Source organism: Carassius carassius, chromosome 9 (assembly GCF_963082965.1).
Source record: "Carassius carassius chromosome 9, fCarCar2.1, whole genome shotgun sequence".
NCBI classification, from domain to species: Eukaryota; Metazoa; Chordata; class Actinopteri; order Cypriniformes; family Cyprinidae; genus Carassius; species Carassius carassius.
The window spans coordinates 5,587,197-5,607,298 of NC_081763.1; the positions used below are offsets into that span (position 1 = coordinate 5,587,197).

Sequence of the window (20,102 nt, forward strand, 5' to 3'; positions counted from 1 at the left end):
CTCGGCTGAACCACGCCCCCCTTGCCACAGTGGTCAATAGTGTTGAATGCAGTGCTAAGATTCAGTAGCACTAATAGAGAGATACAACAACGATCAGATGATAAAAGCCAATTTGAAGGTTTTGGGGACAAATCCTAATGGCAATGACAAATTAATAATAGTCAGAAGAGGATCTATGACTCCTGGAAGCACCTTGTAATGAATAAAAACTCCATAACTATGGGAAGAAGGAGGCGGGAACCGGCGGACAATCAAATAAAGACTTTAATAACAAAATAAACATAATGCGGACGACTGTCGCGCACAAATAAAAAGCAAACACAAACTAAAACCCAGGCCTGGTCCTCTCTCGTCCTTCACTGTCGTCGCTCCAGTTTTATATCCTTCCATCTCCTCCGTGGGACTCGAGACCGGTGGGTCGAACAGGTGTCGTTCATCTCCAATCACTCCACCGGCCTCGTTCTGTTCCCACGTCTCTCGGCCCCGCCCCACTCTTCACATACCCTCATCGCCCCTCGCAGGCCGGGAGGTACCCATGAGACTGCGCTCTACTCCCAATCCCCCTCCCTCCGGGGGGGGACCGCTCACGGGGGCCTGCGGGAACCTGGGGGTAGGACAGACGAGGCGAGAGAAAAGGAGATGGAAGGAGGAGTGACAGAGGCGAGAGAGGGGAGAGAGGAGAAAAAAAAAAAAATTCCGGTTCGCAGACGCACTGCTGTTCGGCCCTCCACCAGCTGGGTGATCTCCTCCGCGGTGCCTGGTGGTGGCACTGGACAGCCCTCGGCGGACGGCATGACACTCCTCCACCGCCCGGTGGACGGCGACGGCTCCTCCGGTTTTGGGCAGCCAGCAGGAGTCCCCCGTTCCCTGCTCCTCCGGATTCCTTCACGGAGGCAGCAGGCTCCGGCCCCCTGGTGAACGGCGTCGACTCCTCCGCTGTAACATAGACTTTGGTTTCGTTTTCCGGGCTCACGTCATCCGACTCCGGCAGTCGTCAGCAGACCATCTCTCTCTCACCTACTCCTGTTTCTCCTGGCGTTAAATACTCTCTCCACGCCAATTACTGAAACAAGAGACAGGTGTTGATTATTTCCGTCCAGCCCGCTCACTCACCGTTCGTCTCCTAATTCTCTCTCCCGCTGCAGACTTCGCCAAACCACGCCCCCGCCTCCACACACCTCTTTAGGAGCTTAGATGGAATAGGCTTTAGATGACTTTACAAGTTTATACAATTATTCCTCTCCTATAGTAGAGAATGAGTGGAACTGTTCCTCAGGGGGTCTATAGTGCACTGTCTGATGTGATACTGTAGCTGACAGATGCATGGTTACAATTTGATCTCTAATAGTATTGATCTTGAAAGTTAAGTAGTTCATAAAGTCATTACTGCTTTGCGGTCGGAAATGTCAAAACGTGTTGATGCTTTATTTTTTGTTGATTTAACCACTGTATTGAATAAATACCTGGGGTTATGTTTGTTTTTGCACTTTTTAATTATTTTCTGTAGGATAGGGTACTTTCCTGCCAAGCAATAAAAAATACCTTTAGTTTTGTTTTCCTCCAGCTGCGCTCCATTTTCCGGGCTGCTCTCTTTAGGGTGTGAGTGTGCTCATTATATCACGGTGTCAGACTGTTTTCCTTAATATTCTTTGAGAGTAAAGAAACAACCGAATATATGCTATATGAAGTTTGCACTAGATAATGATCTGAGTTATCATCGCTTGGCTGCATAATTTCAACACTATCAACATGAATTCCATGTGACAGCATTAAATCTAGAGAATGATTTCGACAATGAGTAGGTCCTGACTTGTGTTTTTTAACCCCAATAGAGTTGTATATAAATGCTGATCCCAATGCATCTTTTTCATTATCATCATGGATATTAAAATTTCCAACAATTAAACCTTTATCTGCAGCCTGCACTAAATCGGATAGAAAATCAGCAAATTATTTAATAAATTCTATATGGTGCTTCCATAAGTGAAAGTGAATGGTAACCAAAATGATTAAGTAATCAACATTTTTTTTTACTTGTTCTTTTTTTTTTCAGCAGAAGATTGAAAGTAATGTTTTTTTTTTAGTAGACCATGCTTTTAACATCAGAAAGGGTCCTTGTGTAAATGGGATTTTTTTAGTTTTTCAATCTCTTGCTCGTTTTTTTCATGTAAAAAAAATTAACTTCTGGTTTTTGTCTTCATTTGAGAAAATGCTCTCAGCACAGGCTGTATTGTATAAGATTTGGATAGATGTCTCATCGGTATAAGTATGTCCATGTGTAAGCAGATGCTTTTGTTTAGGTATGTTTAAGTAGTTTGGGTAAAGGTGATGATCTCTATGTGAGACTATATGTGAGATATATTAACATTATGTTGCCTAACTTGACCTTCCCCATGATTCCACATATCACAAACACTTCTATTTCTCTCATTAGATGTGATGGAGCAGCCTGGTCTGTGGCCCCCAGTCTACAGTGCCCGAGGGGCCCACTCCCACATGCAACATCCTGCTGTGTATCCTCGCTCACAGTTTCTACGGCAACAAGAGCTTTATGCTCTCCAGCAACACCAGCAGCTTCAGCATCAGCAACACCCCAGCCATCACACACCACCACCTCCATCACAAAGAGCAGCAAACAACATAGACCTACCACAGAGAGCCTCTGCTGACGACAGCCAGGTACACAGAAATGCACAACCCCTCATTTAACCATTGTATAGCAGAGTGTACAAAATGCAGTGGTTTAGGAACAGCTGTGCTTTTAAATCAGCTAATGCTTGACACCTGATACTGAGGGACCCACTCCTTTCCATGGAACTAGACGGTCGTTTTTTGTGTGGAGGGGTGTAAACAACATTTGGAGCCAATAAATCGTTAGTTTCTTTTAAAAGAATGCCCTTATAAAACCACAACTGCTCCCTAGGATCCATAACTTCCTCCAAAGTCCAGTTACTTTCTACACATACACATCCAAATGTAGTCAACAGTGGACTGGCTTAAATGAAAACCTGATTCAGCACAACAGGGGAGCCAAATTGCAATTACTTCAGAATATCTTACAGTTTCCTTTCATTAACCAAACCGGCCATATCTCATTTTGGATCTTGAATTCTCTTAATTAATTTTCCCTTCTAATTCTTTCAATGCTTAGGTGCAAAAGAAACCAGAAGAGCAGAGCATGGAGCTAGAAGACATTCTGTCTGACCCCAGGACTCTCAAACCTGCTCAGTGCTATGTCTACGCCCCATCCAACCGGGCCTCCACGCCTACCAGGGGATCCACTGCCCACTTGTCACCCTGCTGCCAGTCCCCTTGTATGCGGGCTCATCCTAAAAGCACACCCTCTACTCCTTGCCCCGCCCCAAGTCCAGTAGCTGCTACACCCCGGTCACCAGCCATCAGCCCTTCTCCATCACAGTTGCCCAAAACTGTTGAGTCCCAGGAAAAGAGGGTGGAAGGGCAGCCACCACAAGACTATCCTCAATCCATGGAGCCTGGTAAGAAGTTATTCCCCTTAACATATATTAGAAATGCAATACAATGTTTTTTCTTGTTGACTTGTAAAAAAAAATATGTCTTAGTCTCATGTCAAGAGGTGATCTGGGATTTATGTGGTTGTTCATTCTAGATTTGTGTCTTTGTCTTGAAACTAAGGTCTCTGCTTTAAGTCATTGTGTCTCAAAAACACATAAGCTACATGTTGGTTGTTATTCATGCTGAGCCCCTCATGCAGAAACAATCAGACAGACACAGACTCTGTAGCACTGTGTGAGTGGCTCTATAGGCAAGAACAAGATTGACTAAGCTGCTGATAGATGCAGAAAATGCCTGCCAGCTCAGCTTTCCAGTCCCATCACATAAGTAACAATGAAGAAACACCTAGTCCAGACTCACCCCTACCCCCAGCCCACACCCTCTTTATCATCATAAACACCTCACTAACTGTTACAGCATGCCAGAGGGCACAGCAGTGTCAGAAGCAGAGCCCTGTTTTACCTCAAAATTACCCTCTAAACAGCTGCACTTCTTAAAGTTGAAATAAGATCAAGACATAGTGTTGTGTCATGTGGAATGAAATGTGTTCTTGTTCAGACCTCTGGTGCATAGCTTATTAAACATGCTTACAAGGTTGTCAAAAATAAGATTATTTTTGCTGATAATTTTTAAATGCTGCACAGCTGAGTTTTGTTTATATTTTCGGTCACAGATTTACCACCTGGATATACCTATCCAGAAATTAACATGGGATATAGGAATGGCCCCACCACTCAAGAAGTACAGTTAGCAGAGCCTGCTGATCTGGACGCTGTTCAGACTGAACCAGTTGAGCACCCTCCTCCAGCTCTCTCCAGCTTGGGAGAGGGCCTAGAATTTAATGCAATGGTGAGGCCACTCCAAGAACCACAAGAGCCAACAATTGATGTTGATGCCATGGTTGAGGAACAGTCTGAAGGTGTGTTTGTGCAAGGAGAGGATGTCGAGACAGTCATGGCCATGGGCTGCTGTGAACCCATAGAAGCTAATCATGAAAAAGAGCATGCAGTGGTAATTTGCAAACCTGCTGAAGTTTCAGGCTGTGAAGTAGGACATGTACCTACCCTATCCTCTAAGGAAGCAATCCATCAAGAAGTACCAATTGTTACCTTCGAGGAAGAAGTTGGTGAAGATAAACCTCCTCAAGAGACTAAAGACAATGACACACTGAAGGATCAAAGACTTCCACAATCATGTGTCTCTGATTGTTCACTCACCCAGCTGCCAAACACCACCACCCAAGCAGAGTGTGCAGTGGTTGCTGAGGAAGATCAAGAGAAAAACAGTTTGAAGGTTCCATCTCCAAATAGTGATACCTGCTCCAAGAGTCTCACAAGAAGTTACTGGAGTTTGGAGCTCCTGATTGCTGCAGCCTTCTGTGGGGACTGTCCTCCTCCTCCTCCTTCTCCACCTTCCCCTTACCAGTCCCAGAGATGCTGTGGCCTACTCGACTCCAGCTATCATGGCATGGAATTGCTGAGTGAGATGGCTGATCTGGAACTGCAACAGTATCACCAAAGTTGTGGTAAAACTAAAGGTATATTTTTGATATTTATATATTCTGATATTTATAAATCAAGACATAAATTATCCCTTCATTACAGTCTTTCCTACAATTTCTGTTTCCTGTTTTCAGATAAATAGCTAATTCATCTTATTTTGTATGGTAGATGCATACAAATTTCTTGTTGTGTTTCTTTTTTCTTCATCAAAGGAGAAGATCAATGGAGTTTTGACCTGCAGAGTCTTGCTACTTTGGCAGCAGCTCGTGCCCTTGAATTGGGCTCACAGGAGAACAGTACCACAGATGCTGAGAAGCAGTTTCCTGCACCAAGAACTCTCAATTTGCGCAGAAAATGCAGTTTGACCCCTCGCCATGAGCCGGTAACACATCCTTGTTTTTTTTTTTCTTGTTTTTTTTCACATAAATATTACTTGTGCCGTTCATATATTATTAAAGATAAGCAAACACTTGAATACATTAACTTTTTCTCAGTTTTGTATATACAGTATATATCTAACAACAAAACATAAGAATTATGTTAATTGCATCCTACTTTACTGGAATCCTATCTCTTGAAGTTTTTTAGTTGATGAATGTAGCAAACTAAAAGTAGTGGATAACAGAACAGTATTAACTCAGAAGTCTTGTTTGTATGATTTGGTTGCTCCAGGTTTGCCCAGTGAAAGGTACCATGGACAGTATGGATGGACAGGAGTTGGCGATGCGCGTGAGGCTAGCAGAGCTACAACAGCTTTACAAAGAGAAGCAGAAAGAGTTGGCCAAACTCCAGAGAAAACATGATCATCAGTAAGCGCTATTCAGCATCACAAAACACTGTCTAAATACAAAAGTGCTCATACCTGTCTTCCTCGAAAGTCAAGTCAAGTCACCTTTATTTGTATAAAGCACTTTATACAAGACTGGTTGTGTCAAAGCAGCTTTACAGTGTTAAACAGGAAAATAGATTTTCAATAATGACGAAAGGTGAAGTGTGTATTTTTTTTTAATCGTAACTTTCTCTTACCTTAGATTACATGCAGATTAACCTCTAAACAGTAAAACCCTATTCATACCTCTAGCACTGTACTGCTCGGTTGCTAGTAGGCATTTCTAGTTATGGTTTTCCTAGTAACAGTTATGAATGTCAGTACCACTAAGATGTCATTCTATGCAAAAAATATTCACCCGTCTAAAACGTTTTAATTATTTTTGCAACTACGTTTTGTGACACTAGTTGCGCAGAAAGTACAGTCCAATTCTCACTATTTGCTGCTTATTAACAGTTAGTAAGGTAGTTGTTAAGTTTAGGTATTGGGTAGGATTAGGAATGTAGAATGTGGTCATGTTGAATAAATGCTTTATAAGGATTAATAAACAGCCAAATATGTTAATAATAGGCATGCTAATAAGCAATTAGTTAATAGTGAGAACTGGTCCCTATACTAAAGTGTTACTGAAAGTACAGACTTCATAATGAAGCATTTTTAGCAAAAGGTAACCATGTTTTTCTTTAGGAAAGAGGAGACTCCTCGTAGCCCAGCACGTCGAGGCCCTGGTAGACCACGCAAACGAAAATCAGTCCCTGGTCTTGGCTCCGGGGCCCTTAATGAGCCCCAGAAAAAAGTCAAGTAAGTATCTTCTGTTCCCCTGTCTTCTTAGCCGGCATTTCTCTCTCACACACACACACACACACACGCAGCAGATAAGCCTCCCATATCAGCACAACCCAGCAGACGACACCACAAACCTTACACAGGAAACAGGAGAACTCATCTGACCTCAGTGAGGAAGCCCAGTTATGCTTTATCTTTCCTAATCAGTAGTGGGCCTGAATTGCATTACATGCATTTGACAGTGCAAGGCTGTTGGCTGTGTATTCATATCTCCTTGAAAAGATTCCACTCTGTGTATCCTAACGTCAATATCCTAAGCCTGTGTGCATACACTGTGTGTGCGCTTGTCAATAAACGTGTTTTGTGTCTGCCAATCGCTGATGTGAGTGGGATGTCTATCCTGCAGCAGCCAGGGGGGATTCAACAGGCTGTGGATGTAATTAGAGCACTGTGAATTCTCCTCTAATCTATTTTATTGCCAGGAATGTGACAGATTCCTGTCGTTTAGCACTTGGGTCAGTGCAGGCCAGGAGAAGAGGAGGTCACGTTGACACATGTATTCTTACACTGCAATTAATTAGTGTGTAATTGTGTTGTTTTGGGTGACAGCTGCCTGTGTAGATATTTAGTGACATAGCACATATAATAATGACTGTTGGTGCCTCCTGATGCCTGCTGGTATAGAGAGGATCTGTTAATGTTTACATCTCTCTCCAGAGTTTTGAGGATTGTTATTGACACCCCAAACACCCCTAAAACCTCTTTCTATCTCTCTTACTCATTGTGTTCCCGGCCTTCCCACTGTCATGTCACCTCCTTTCTGTTTCCGCCCGCCTGCCTCTGCCCTCGTGCCAACCAGCCACCACAATTTGATTCCATATGACAGTGACACCCAGACGCACCGGCAGACAGCCAGGGCCCCTAACCAAGGGCAGTGTGTTTGTGTGTCTACTGTATATAAAGGAGGGAAGTGTGTCTAGTAGCATTTATCAGGTCAGCAGCCAGATCTTCATTGTGTAGAACAGGGGTATATTTCCTTCCCAGTGAAGGTCCGGACAAATAATATACTGTGTATATATAAGAGTGGTTACACATTTCCATCTGGACACTAGTAATGCTTTGTAAAAGAAAAAAAAGTCCTCAGAGCCAAAGGCTAGTGAGAATTTTTCTATTTTAAAAATAAAAATCATCAATTGAATCCAATTAAATATGAACTTTAAAAAGATAAGATCAGATATTTCATCAAACTATTATTATTTTTTTTAGATGCATATGAAAGGCAGAAGTAAAACTCCACCATTCATTAATTTTTCATAGAAATGATGATTACAAGGGCTGATTATTGTTAATCTGCGAGGTTAAAGCCTTGCACAATTCCGTGTTATGACCTCAAAACATGTGCTTGATTTATAAACTAATACACTTAGTATTATTGCTCAGTAACTCATCTGGTACAGCACTGCACTTGTGATGTGAAGTCCTGTGAAACAAGTCATGATTAAAGAGCTTCAAGACTTAAAGACATAACTGGCATGATTTTCTCAGCAAATGCAAATATTTATGTCACATTTGAAACAAGTCACGGGACATTTCAGTACCGCAATACATTCAGCCAACATAATAATTCACGTTCATTTGTTTCAGATAAAACTGAACATGTTTTTACCCACACTCACAGAATAATTCACTTTTAAAGTGTCTAGTAACATTCAAAAAGCAAAGTAATATGATTTAGCAGTCACCACTTGAACAAAATAACAAATTCTAAACTGAGGGCAAAGAACGGATTTACAGTTGCATCTCAATAAATTAGAATGTCGTGGAAAAGTTCATTTATTTCAGTAATTAAACTCATATTGTGAAACTTGTGTATTAAATAAATTTAATGCACACAGACTGAAGTAGTTTAAGTCTTTGGTTCTTTTAATTGTGATGATTTTGGCTCACATTGAACAAAAACCCACCAATTTACTCTCTCAACAATTTAGAATACTTCATAAGACCAATATTTTTAGTGAATTGTTGGCCTTCTGGAAAGTTTGTTCATTTACTGTACATGTACTCAGTACTTGATATAGGCTCCTTTTGCTTTAATTACTGCCTCAATTCGGCGTGGCATGGAGGTGATCAGTTTGTGGCACTGCTGAGGTGGAACAGAAGCCCAGGTTTCTGTGACAGTGGCCTTCAGCTCATATGCATTGTTTTGTCTCTTGTTTCTCATTTTCCTCTTGACAATAGTCCATATATTCTCTCTGGGGTTCAGGTCTGGTGAGTTTGCTTGCCAGTCAAGCACACAGGCACCATGGTCATTTAGCCAACTTTTGGTGCTTTTGGCAGTGTGGGCAGGTGCCAAATCCTGCTGGAAAATGAAATCACCATCTTCAATAAGCTGGTCAGCAGAAGGAAGCATGAAGTGTTCCAAAATTTCTTGGTAAACGAGTGCAGTGACTTTGGTTTTCAAAAAACACAATGGAACAACACCAGCAGATGACATTGCACCCCAAATCATCACAGACTTCAAGCAATTTGGGCTATGAGCTTCTCCACCTTTCCTCTAGACTCTAGGACCTTGGTTTCCAAAGGAAATACAAAACTTGCTCACATCTGAAAAGAAACTTCGAACCACTGAGCAACAGTCCAGTTCTTCTTCTCCTTAGCACAGGTAAGTTGTCTCTGATGTTGTCTGTGGTTCAGAAGTGGCTTAACAAGAGGAACATGACAACTTAAGCCAAATTCCTTGACATGTCTGTTTGTGGTGTTCTTGATGCCTTGACCCCAGCCTCAGTCCATTCCTTGTGAAGTTCACTCAAATTCTTGAATCGATTTTGCGTGACAATCCTCATAAGGCTGAGGTTCTCTCGGTTGATTGTGAATCTTTTTCTTCCACACGTTTCCCTTCCACTCAACTTTCTGTTAACATGCTTGGATACAGCACTCTGTGAACAGCCAGCTTCTTTGGCAATGAATGTTTGTGGCTTACTCTCCTTGTGAAGGATGTCAATGATTGTCTTCTGGACAAGTGTCAGATCAGCAGTCTTCCCCATGATTGTGTAGCCTAGTGAACCAAACTGAGAGACCATTTTGAAGGCTCAGGAAACCTTTGCAGGTGTTTTGAGTTGATTAGCTGATTGGCATGTGTCCATATTGTAATTTTTTTGAGATAGTGAATTGGTGGGTTTTTGTTCAATGTGAGCCAAAATCATCACAATTAAAAGAACCAGACTTAAAACTACTTCAGTCTAAATAACCACAGACTTGGCAACACTGGTTGGCATTTACTACACAGAGCCATAATTCACTGACAATCTACACAAAATCTATTTTAAAATTGCAGGCGATTCTTTGTCGATTTTGAAATCGATTTTGTGTAGCTTGTCGGTGGACTACGTCTCTGTGTAGTAAATGCCGCTCCAACTGAACCAGTGTTGCCAAGTCTGCGGTTGTTTTTCATGTCCACAGGTTGAAGCGACCCCAATACCATTAATGTGATATTTAGCCCCTAAAATGCGAATTTTACCAAGGCAACCCTGCCAAAAAACTTATATTTTAACCCCGGGATACAATTTTTATCGGGGAACCTCCTGGAAACACGATTGGGCTAGTTTTGGACTAGTTTTGAGAAGGAACTGGGCAGGATTTGTTGAGAAAACCTGGCAACCCTGATCTTAACCCACGTGCTGGAGGAACTACTAATTACAGGACCGTCTTTACTGATGAGATACGCATGAAAATCGCATTCGATTTTTGCACAGCCCTAGTTAATGCTGCTGTTGGGCTCATGTGTAACGCAGTACAACACAGCACTGCATAATGAGAAGCTATTAACAGGGGTTCACACATTCAGAGTTGTCTCTAGTGCAGGTGACTGCACTGAGGCATTGTCACTTGCTGCTTTCCATTTAGCCTCTTGTGATTGAGGGCAGTGGGTCAGTAGGTAGCTCACATCCTATGTGTTTGTGTGTGCGTCTGTGTCTGACACTATATCTGTGCTTAAAATTCCTTGCAGTGATGTTCAATGTGTGTGTGTGTGTGTGTGTGTGTTTGAGAAAGCTCTGTTTAATTAGCCGCTGAGAGCATTCATCAGAGGGAGGGTCCATGTCACATTGTGTTTGTCAGTTCGTCTACCTCACGGGGAAAGAACACACACTCCATTGCCCCCTCTGTCGCCCTTGCCTGTCAATCACACACACAGACAGCAACACATACACATTCTGTTCTTGTATGCACATATACACACTGATAGGTTATTTGAGTGTCAATAGACACAGATGCATTCCCAGCACAAAACACAACCAGTATGATTCTATCCTGCAGGATAAATCATGAGAGATTTCTTTAATATCTCAGGACAGTAATGGATTAAACGGAGATCAAATGGAGACATTCCCTTATGAAACAAAAATATATTGCAGTATATTGGAAAATATCATGTAATATATTAGGCATATATTCTTATATATGGATTTAATATTTATTTTTTTCCAATATATTGCAATATATTGAAAGCGGCAATCATTTGTATATTTTGCAATGTATTATATAATATATGTATCATTAATATATTATTAAATGTATTCAAATATATAATATATTAGAAAATAAAAAGGGAAAATAATATATTACAATATATCACAATATATTTTAAGAAATATATTGGTAAATATATTTTCCTTTCGTAAGGGTTGACTTTTCCTATGAAAAAGACCCCAGAAATCTCTCAAGTTTTGAAGATCTCAGTGACGTCCCAATGGTTTTAAGTTCCGTTGTTACAAATAGAGTTCATTGGATCTTACGACCATAGTTGGCTAACAATGCTTTTGTGAAACGCACCCCATACCATTTTTGTTCATTGGTGTGGATGCTAATATAGTTATTGTTATTGTTATCTTCACTGTTATCGTTCGTGGTGTGAAATAAAGTTGTTGAAACACAACCAAGATCTCCTTTGTGTCTCCTGAGCTTTGAAAGAGCAATCTCAGAGCAAAACAGCATGTTCCCCTGGGATTACGTAAGCAGAAGCACATTACAGCAAACAAAATCTCAATTAGTTTTCCACAAAGACAGCCTCTCTAGAGATGTCTAACAGCGATTAAACAGCTAACATGACGGACGGCACACTAGCGCTTAGCTCTTTGCTGGAGGATTGGAGCTAATCTTTTGTCAGTGTGCTGTCTGTCTAGCGTTCATTCGGTCTGTTGGGCAGGTTTCCAGGGAAATTCAAGAGCATTCTCTCCCCTGCCTGCATTTAGAGCCGAGGGGGACATGCTGCCTCACTGATATGGAAATACAACTGTGAGGGCTCTGATATTCACCAAGAACAATAGCGTCAAACATGCAGTGCCCTCAAACGTCTCGCTTTTTCAAAGCGACTGGCCCCTTTTATGTAGCAGGAATCTCCCCTGATAATTCACGCAGGGCTTTTTATTTGGCAACTGCCCTCAAACAGTGGCAAGATGGCCGTCTGATCGCAGTTCCTCAAGCGTGAGGTATGGGGACCAAGCTTTTTAGTTCACTCTTTCGATACTCATCAAGGAAAAGTAGGGAGTGATTTGAGCCCATTGAGAGGCAATTCAGCCTCGTTCACTTTCTGATCCGTCTTTCTTTGTTCCCCTTTTCATACCGATATTGCCTGAGCTGTAGGGGTGTTTTCGATCGTGCAGTTTTTGAAGGAGGATATCCCCTCCCAGATCCAGTTCAGATGGTGGATCAGCACCTAGAGATGACCTCTACAGGTGGCTTGCTTAGTTGGGGACACTTCATTTCTGGCAACATTGTTGACTTGACAGCACAGACTCTATTGGAAGAGAGCTGAACTGAGCTGGACGATGAAATCACTGAATCAACAATGAACCAATTTTAATTGATAAACTGACTGTTTTCTGTTGTTCTCTTACAATATCAGCATGTGTTTTTCCTGTTTAACTTTTTAAAGCTGCTTTGACACAATCTGTATGTTTTACAGTGCTATATAAATAAAGGTGACTTGACTTAACAATCATCACTTGAGATAATTTGTGTTATAATTTATTTTTAGTAAATTTTACTAAAGGGCAATAAGAATTGATTTTGTTGCAAATGACCTTTGAACAAATCTGCTGAGTGAATGATTTAATGACTCACAAAACACAAGAAGACAAACCGTGATAATGATAGGATGAATCAAAATATCCACCACTTCTGAGCTGCACTGACTGTAATAGCCTCTGTTGTACTTTGATTGACAGATTGGTGGGGGCGGGGCTAAGTCTGCTAGCAGAGGATCAACGGGGAGATAGAGAATCGCAGAAGAAAAAGAAAAAATTGTCCAATCGAGGATTTAGCCGTCTCAGCTCTACACAGGTCAGTATCCACAAATGAGTCCTTTCGTCTCTTGCGACCATCAGCCAATCATCAAATCTTTATTTATTAATCAGAACATTAACCCTTTGGTAAGCTTCACCGCCATTGGTTACTATTTCTCTTACAGGATTGATTTGGAGTTGCAAACTATCTAGATTTTGGGGGCATAGCGAATGATTAAAAAGTAGCCCAGAATAAGTTTTAATATTGGTCAAATCCCCTCAGTACATCTTTTCCTATTGTTCTTTCATAGATGAAGTCACAGTGTTATCGGAAGAACAGCTCCCTTGATCAACACATAACTCAGCTCAAGCAGAAGGTACCAGGTGGAAGACATACATCTGGAGCTGTGTCAAGAGACCCAGAGTTTTCCTCAGCATCTAAGAGACTGTACTCTGGCCACAGTAACTGCAAAAGAGATTCCACACACCTCAGCACAGCCAATGAGTCTGAGAGCCTTAGCGACACAGGTAAAACCTATCTTCTAAAATGGCATTGTGTGATAGCATCTGTCATGTGGCTTTAACAGATAAAACTAAGATGTTGTATTGTAACAGTAAAGAACAAAATATGACTTACCCAGAACAACAAGATAACCTAATAGTCATCCTAAATACATTCGTTTTTACAAACAAAACTATTTGTGTAGGTGAAATCAGAAAGAAATTGCTCCTTAAGCTAACAATAGCAGTTTACCTATTTTTACAGTGAAGTCTTTTGGGTACTTGTGTAGTCAGAATAACCAAAATGCATGTCTACACTTTATAACTAAATGATGGAGCCTAACTTTCACTTACGCCATCATGTCCTTGCGATGTAATCAATGGCAGTTTTTTCTGATGTACTTGTATATGCATGGAATTATTTCCAGCCACGAGTGGGGACAGCGGGACACAGGAGTGCTGGAAGAGGCATGAACCAGTGGCAGTTAAAAAAGAAAGGAAGAAAAGTCCTGGATCAGCAGCATGTTTGCAGCAGCCAGGGGCCAGGATGCCGCAGGGCAGGGGACAGGAAGTGGATGAGGACGGGGAGACATCCCCCCTTGAGAGCGAGTCCTCTGAGCAAGGTGAGAGTCAGCCAGTTTTTGTCATCTGGGGAAAGTAAGAAAAGCCAGTGAATCTTTCAAGTCTGTGTGTCACCACCTGTCTTGGTCTCTGTGCTTCTTTTCTAAGACACAAATGCAGTTGATCTCTTACATATTTCTTAACCTGTTAGCCAGCACCCCGACGTGGGCGTCCTCAACGCCCCTCACCTCGCACGTGTCAGTGTTTACGAATAGATTAAATGAAACGGGACAAATTTTATCTTTACAAACTATATATCATTATAAAGATCTAAGCCTCAAGCATCGACGACAGATCGCTGTTTTTCAATGGAAAGCTTATAAAGACTGTATTTGCTCCATTTGTGTAAGCAGTACACATAAAAACATGAGCAATGGAAATGCTGTACATACCAGATCTGTCGTAATAACGAGTTATAAACACATCCACAGCTGGAAATCCCGGTTTAGTTAGAAAGGTAAGGGTCCACTGAACGACATCTCATGGAGCACGTTTAGTCCAACGAAACAATAACGTTGTAATATGGATCATAAATCCTTTGTTTACGTTTCAGTTCTCTTCAGCGTACAGTGTCACAAACAGAATGAGACGATCCACCGGAAAAAAGAATAAATGAAAGATAGGCGAAAGATAGTATATTTGAATTTGGTGCTCCCTCGTGACGCGCTCTGATGCACCTGTCAGCTGATGGAGGCGGAACTTACAGCGATCGCCTTTTTCTTTGTTTGTTTTCTTTTTCAACAGTTTTTATATATGTGAGAATGTGTTTTATGTTGAATGTGAATGTATCTGCATGATTACCATCTGTTTGAGAGCAAATCAGCCCAAATCAGCTCGCTATTACTGTATGATCACGGCTATCAAAGTGAACGCATCTTATGAAAAGAGAGAGTGGATTATTTACTATATGGTGCATTTGTGTTATTACCATCTGTATAAGTGGCCATCAGCACATCAGCGCTTATTTGCATCGTAATTCATTGTAAATGCTGCATTTCTAGCAATCTCAAGATTTTCTGGCATGCAAAGTTAAATCTTTTTTATTTTTATTATTATTCCTATTTTTCTTACTCAAATTATTCTTATTCAAATTATTTTTCTAGTGCTCAAATAAATCACTCATATGATGTCTAAATTTCTGTCTAGTGTTTTATAATAAAAAAAAAAACTATGCAGTGGTATGTTTACTGACTAAATAGTTTGTAGAAGCCTTCAGTACAGTTGGTAAAAAACTTTTTTTATATTTGGGGGGGGGGGGGGGTGTAGACATAGTCTCAATGCTTGTACTTCTAGCAGTATTGAGAAAAATTCTTAGTAAGCGAGAGAGCAGTGTGCGTGTAATGGAAAAACATTCTGTATGTTAGGGGTCGTTCACACAGAATGCGCCTTTGCATCTAAAAATGCAAGATGCAAGGCTCAGAAATTATTTTAAAAAATTGACAGTGCAGAATGACCCATGACAACTTGCTACTGTAAAGAAAAGCTTGCTACGCTTGCCCCACCTCCGGGGTCTCCTGATTGGTCCAGACACTGATGAGTGGCGCTGTGTGTGAAATTCTTGTCTAAAAAATGTGCCACTCATGTGCGAGATGCTGCAAAAGACACAAGACACAAAAGCAATAGTCAGACACATCTGTCTAATGCGTTTACATGGAAAAGTAGCACATTGGAATGGAAAAATCTTGTTCTGTGTGAATGTCTAGTGTAACCAGACTTTTGGTCAGGTCTGCTTTATTTAGTTCACTTAGACAGGAAGATTGTAGATCTGACTAACATGTAATGGATGCAGATAAATATGTTTTTGCTAAATTTTATTTTTGTCATTTAGGCGGTGGGTTTATCTAAAAAAAAAAAAAAAACCTACCACAGTTATAGACTGGCATGAAAAGAAAAATTGCAAATCTAGATTAGCAGAAAGTTTGAGGGAAATGCAGGAAAATGTGTGTAGACTTTGTGATCCGAATTTTTGTCAGTCCAAAAGTTTTAAATATCAATTACTTCACTGCTGGATAAAAAAATAAAAATAAAAAAGTATATGAAGTTGTTTCCATGGCTGTCTAGTTTACTTGCTACTTCAGAAACCTCCTGAAAACAACACTATAACTCATTGTTTCATATGGCATACAAATGTTTGCACAGTAAAAAATGACCATAATTAGATCAAGATGTGAGTGTATGGCAACTATTTCTTTTAAGTGATTCCAACATATTATGTTTGGATATTTATATTATAGTCAGATGTAAACAGCCATACTAAAATGCCATTTTCATAATACAGAGGAAGATGAAGACGAAGGCAGTTATGGCAGTGAGGAAGGCCAAGACATCAAAGCACTGTCGTTTAGGGATCTGCCATACAGTCCGGCCATTACAGGCCCCTCCACTTTCTCTGTTGTCAAACTGGAAGCCAATCAGAAGGCAAAGATTAAGCGGGAACGACAAGAACTTTATGGTAAAGGCCATCAAAAAGTCCAGTGATTGACACATCTCACCTGCATTTTTTTATTTAAACTCTTTCTATTTTTGTGAAACCCATTCAGGATCTCAGTTTCGGGCTGTAACAGAAGGAGATGTGAAGGTGAAGCGACGGTCCCCCTGTAGATCCGTCCCCATCACTGTCTCCAAACCTCCAGGTGTCAGAAGGCGACCAGGCAGGCCCAGACTGCAGGACAAACGCTGGCCTGGGATCACAGGCAGGCCAGGTCATTACAGAAAGAGTAGCAGCCTTCTCTCATTTCCCAGAAGCAGCAGCAGCGAAAGGCTGAAGAGAGCCACTCGGAAGAGCTCCGTGCTGAGAGCCACGGTAAGCAATGTGAACAGAGCATTGTACGGTTCTTTACAGTGACACTATAGTTTTCATAGTTTAGGAAGTCTGAGCGCTTATGCAGCTTATTCAAACATGCATAATGTCGGTCTCATTAACAATTTTTAAATCTACAAACAAATATTGTAATAGAGTTAGGGTTAGGGCATTTAATAACCTCAATGTCTTGATAATTAGTGGTTTGCATTACAACAAAATGCAAAGAATTAGAAACTTCTAGGTCTAGTTTTTGCACTAAGCACAATTGTGATGTTTATTTGCAGTGAATGCTGTGAATTTTAGCTATACGTTTAGCTATAACGCCACTTTTAAGTGGGATTGTGTTTATATTACTCATTTTGAGTGTTCTAGTTTTACTACTACAATACTGCAAGTGGAATTGTTAAGAATTTCTAAAGACATATTTTAGTTTGCATCAAGTCAAGAGAAGAGCCATGGCTTTTAATTAATAGGAACCATAGAAAATACATTTAGTTATGTTTACCTAGTCAAGTCAAGTCAAGTCACCTTTATTTATATAGCGCTTTAAACAAAATACATTGCGTCAAAGCAACTGAACAACATTCATTAAGAAAACAGTGTGTCAACAATGCAAAATGATAGTTAAAGGCAGTTCATCATTCAGTTCAGTGATGTCAACTCTGTTCAGTTTAAATAGTGTCTGTGCATTTATTTGCAATCAAGTCAACGATATCGCTGTAGATGAGGTGAAGAAGTGTCCCCAACTAAGCAAGCCAGAGGCGACAGCGGCAAGGAACCGAAACTCAAAAAAACAAAACCTAGTTATTTTGTAATACATAAAATAGATTAGATACAGGCATTTTATTCCTTGAAGCATTGCAAAGCAATTCAGTTGTCAAGCATGCACAATGAATTGATTTTAATAACTTGAAGGTACTTGTGCACCTAGCTCTAGGTAAACACAAGTATTGGATCAGGATTTGTTATTGGCAGATAATTGTTTTTTTTACCCTAATTCTTATAGTTCTGTTGGTGTTATTTTGTAGTTTTAAATAATTTATTATTGTTCCAAAGAGTGAAAAAGAATCATTAAGATTTAGTAGATGTCTCCAAACTGTGGATTGGTTGCATATATTTAACTCAGATGCCCATGACTGTCTGCAACTTATCTTTAAAGATTTTTCTTTCACCTTAATTTAGAGAAGAACTTTCTGGTCGACCGAAGCCCAGTCCCAAGACAGTGATGATAATGGCAGCACTCGGAGAACCAGACTTAGAGAGGTACACACACAAATCATGCATTCACAACTTTTGGTACATTTAACGCTTGTCTTCTATCGCGTTTCCTCCGAAATTACCCAGAACAATTGGACCAGAAACTTTTTTACCCAGGAACTTTTTTTCTCCCCAGACCTGTTGCTTTCTGCGTTTCCACCGTGGTCTAAAGTACCAGGAAGATTAGGCAAATAGTCTGGTGATGTAGGTTTTGCGCGCGTTTCTCAATACAAAGTACGCTGAGTACGCATCCTCTTAGTTCGGACTTTGTGCAATCGACTCGAGAGTGTGATGTCCGCAACGACGCAAATCCGGTAATTCTGTAAACAGCAGCGTACTGGATAACATCAGTCAGCTGACCATGGCTACTGCAATTTTCCTCTCTGTATATTTACAATAAAATGAATTATGATATCAAAAACCACTGCCTCCTTTTGTTTTTCATTTAAACATAATAATAGCCGCAGAAATGTACTTAGTTCAGGGAAATGTGTATATATACAGCCATTACAATGAAACGAAATATTATATCAATTGCCTATTTTATTTTCATTTTAACATATAGATAAATTGAATACAGACCAAAGATGAGATTTACCCAAAAATAATTATATTTTATGTTTAACCACTAAAGAGACATCAAAGCCAGCGGCACATAACAGAAGGTCTAGCCGAGGTGAGGCTGCTCTCGGTGGATACATGAGGACTGAGCTCCCGCTGATCGCGGGAAACACATTTTTAAATAGGCGCTATCTTTATAAATAAACTGCATATTTGAGTTTTAAACAACAACATTATCGCCTGAAATACTTAAAATTACATTTCATGAGACAATAACAGTAATATTTTGAAAATGATCCATTTACTTCAAGCAATGCAGTGTCTGTGCTGTTTCTGTGGTTCAGTCTAAAGGTCGAGCAGTCAGCCGTCTAATGGAGAGTTTTGCGGCAGATGAGGGCTTCCACTTGGGTGAGGACAGTAGTTTCTCAGAGGAGGATGAGAGGAAGGTGTCATCGAATAGCAGGACTGCTCCAGGTAAATGGATACTTATGGTCTATACTACTGTAGTGATTTTTCCACAACTGACAGGTGTTGTCAGGCATGATGTGAAGTCTTTGGTTAGTAAGTGGTAAGTACAATTGTATTTGATTTGTTGCTTTTCATCTTGCAGTTCCTCCTAACTGTATTCTAACCAAAGAGCTCCTGAACGATGGACTAAAGATTCTGATCTCCAAAGATGATGAACTACTATATGCTGCTCGTCTGCAATCCCTGGAGTCACCTGAAGTGTATGTGTACTGTATAATACCCACAAACTCCCTTTCCAAATATTTTTTTTTTACACATTTTTATTTCTTTGGAAAAAAGAAATATCTGGAATTATGCAGAATTGTTTTAAATATGGTACAGTAAAATGGAACAAATTCATAAAATAATAAGTCCCAGTCAATAATAACCAACAAGATTTTTAACAAGAAACAAGCAAGGTGTCATGAAACTGCACAGGTACATGAAGGTTGAGGATCCAAGTGCAGCAATACAGACACATACAAGACTTAGCAATGCATGACAAAGAACCAGGCTTTTATAAAATGAGTTAACAAGGCTAACAAGACACAGGTGCACACAATAAGTGCTGATGAGGGTGTGCAAAGGATTATGGGGAAGGCAGTCCAGAATAGAGTGGCAAAGGTATGGGATGGAGTGCCCTCTGGTGGCTATCAAGAGCACCCCAGCTGGGGATCGTTACACAGCCCCCCTTAAGGAGTGGCTTCCAGATGCTCCTTAACAAGAACAGACTTAAGTATAAGGTGGAGCAAAGACGGAACAGGGTGAGGGATGGAGGGCCAGGCCCATGGACAGGAAGTAGGAGAGAAGATTGCACCAGTTTGGTGAGCCAGGGTGGAGCTGGAGGAGCTGGTGAACAAGGCAGGGCTAGCAGAGCAGGAAGCCAGGGCAGAGCTGAAGACCACCAGGGTGGAACAGGT

General features: G+C 40.7%; 1 protein-coding gene across 3 annotated transcripts in view; it reads left to right on the plus strand.

The window, feature by feature from the left end:
* LOC132148783 (BAH and coiled-coil domain-containing protein 1-like) overlaps window positions 1-20,102 on the plus strand; it is an 89,496-nt gene that overhangs the window by 49,587 nt on the left and 19,807 nt on the right. For 2 of the 3 annotated variants that reach the window (XM_059557488.1, XM_059557491.1), the window contains 14 exons: window positions 2,435-2,679; window positions 3,152-3,497; window positions 4,208-5,071; window positions 5,249-5,418; window positions 5,709-5,845; window positions 6,553-6,666; window positions 12,876-12,990; window positions 13,244-13,460; window positions 13,862-14,056; window positions 16,333-16,506; window positions 16,595-16,857; window positions 18,040-18,120; window positions 19,020-19,149; window positions 19,286-19,403. In XM_059557488.1, coding sequence (XP_059413471.1) covers window positions 2,435-2,679; window positions 3,152-3,497; window positions 4,208-5,071; window positions 5,249-5,418; window positions 5,709-5,845; window positions 6,553-6,666; window positions 12,876-12,990; window positions 13,244-13,460; window positions 13,862-14,056; window positions 16,333-16,506; window positions 16,595-16,857; window positions 18,040-18,120; window positions 19,020-19,149; window positions 19,286-19,403 — 3,169 coding nt within the window. The remainder of the gene's footprint in view (window positions 1-2,434; window positions 2,680-3,151; window positions 3,498-4,207; window positions 5,072-5,248; window positions 5,419-5,708; window positions 5,846-6,552; window positions 6,667-12,875; window positions 12,991-13,243; window positions 13,461-13,861; window positions 14,057-16,332; window positions 16,507-16,594; window positions 16,858-18,039; window positions 18,121-19,019; window positions 19,150-19,285; window positions 19,404-20,102) is intronic. The other variant, XM_059557489.1, reaches the window with a different exon arrangement.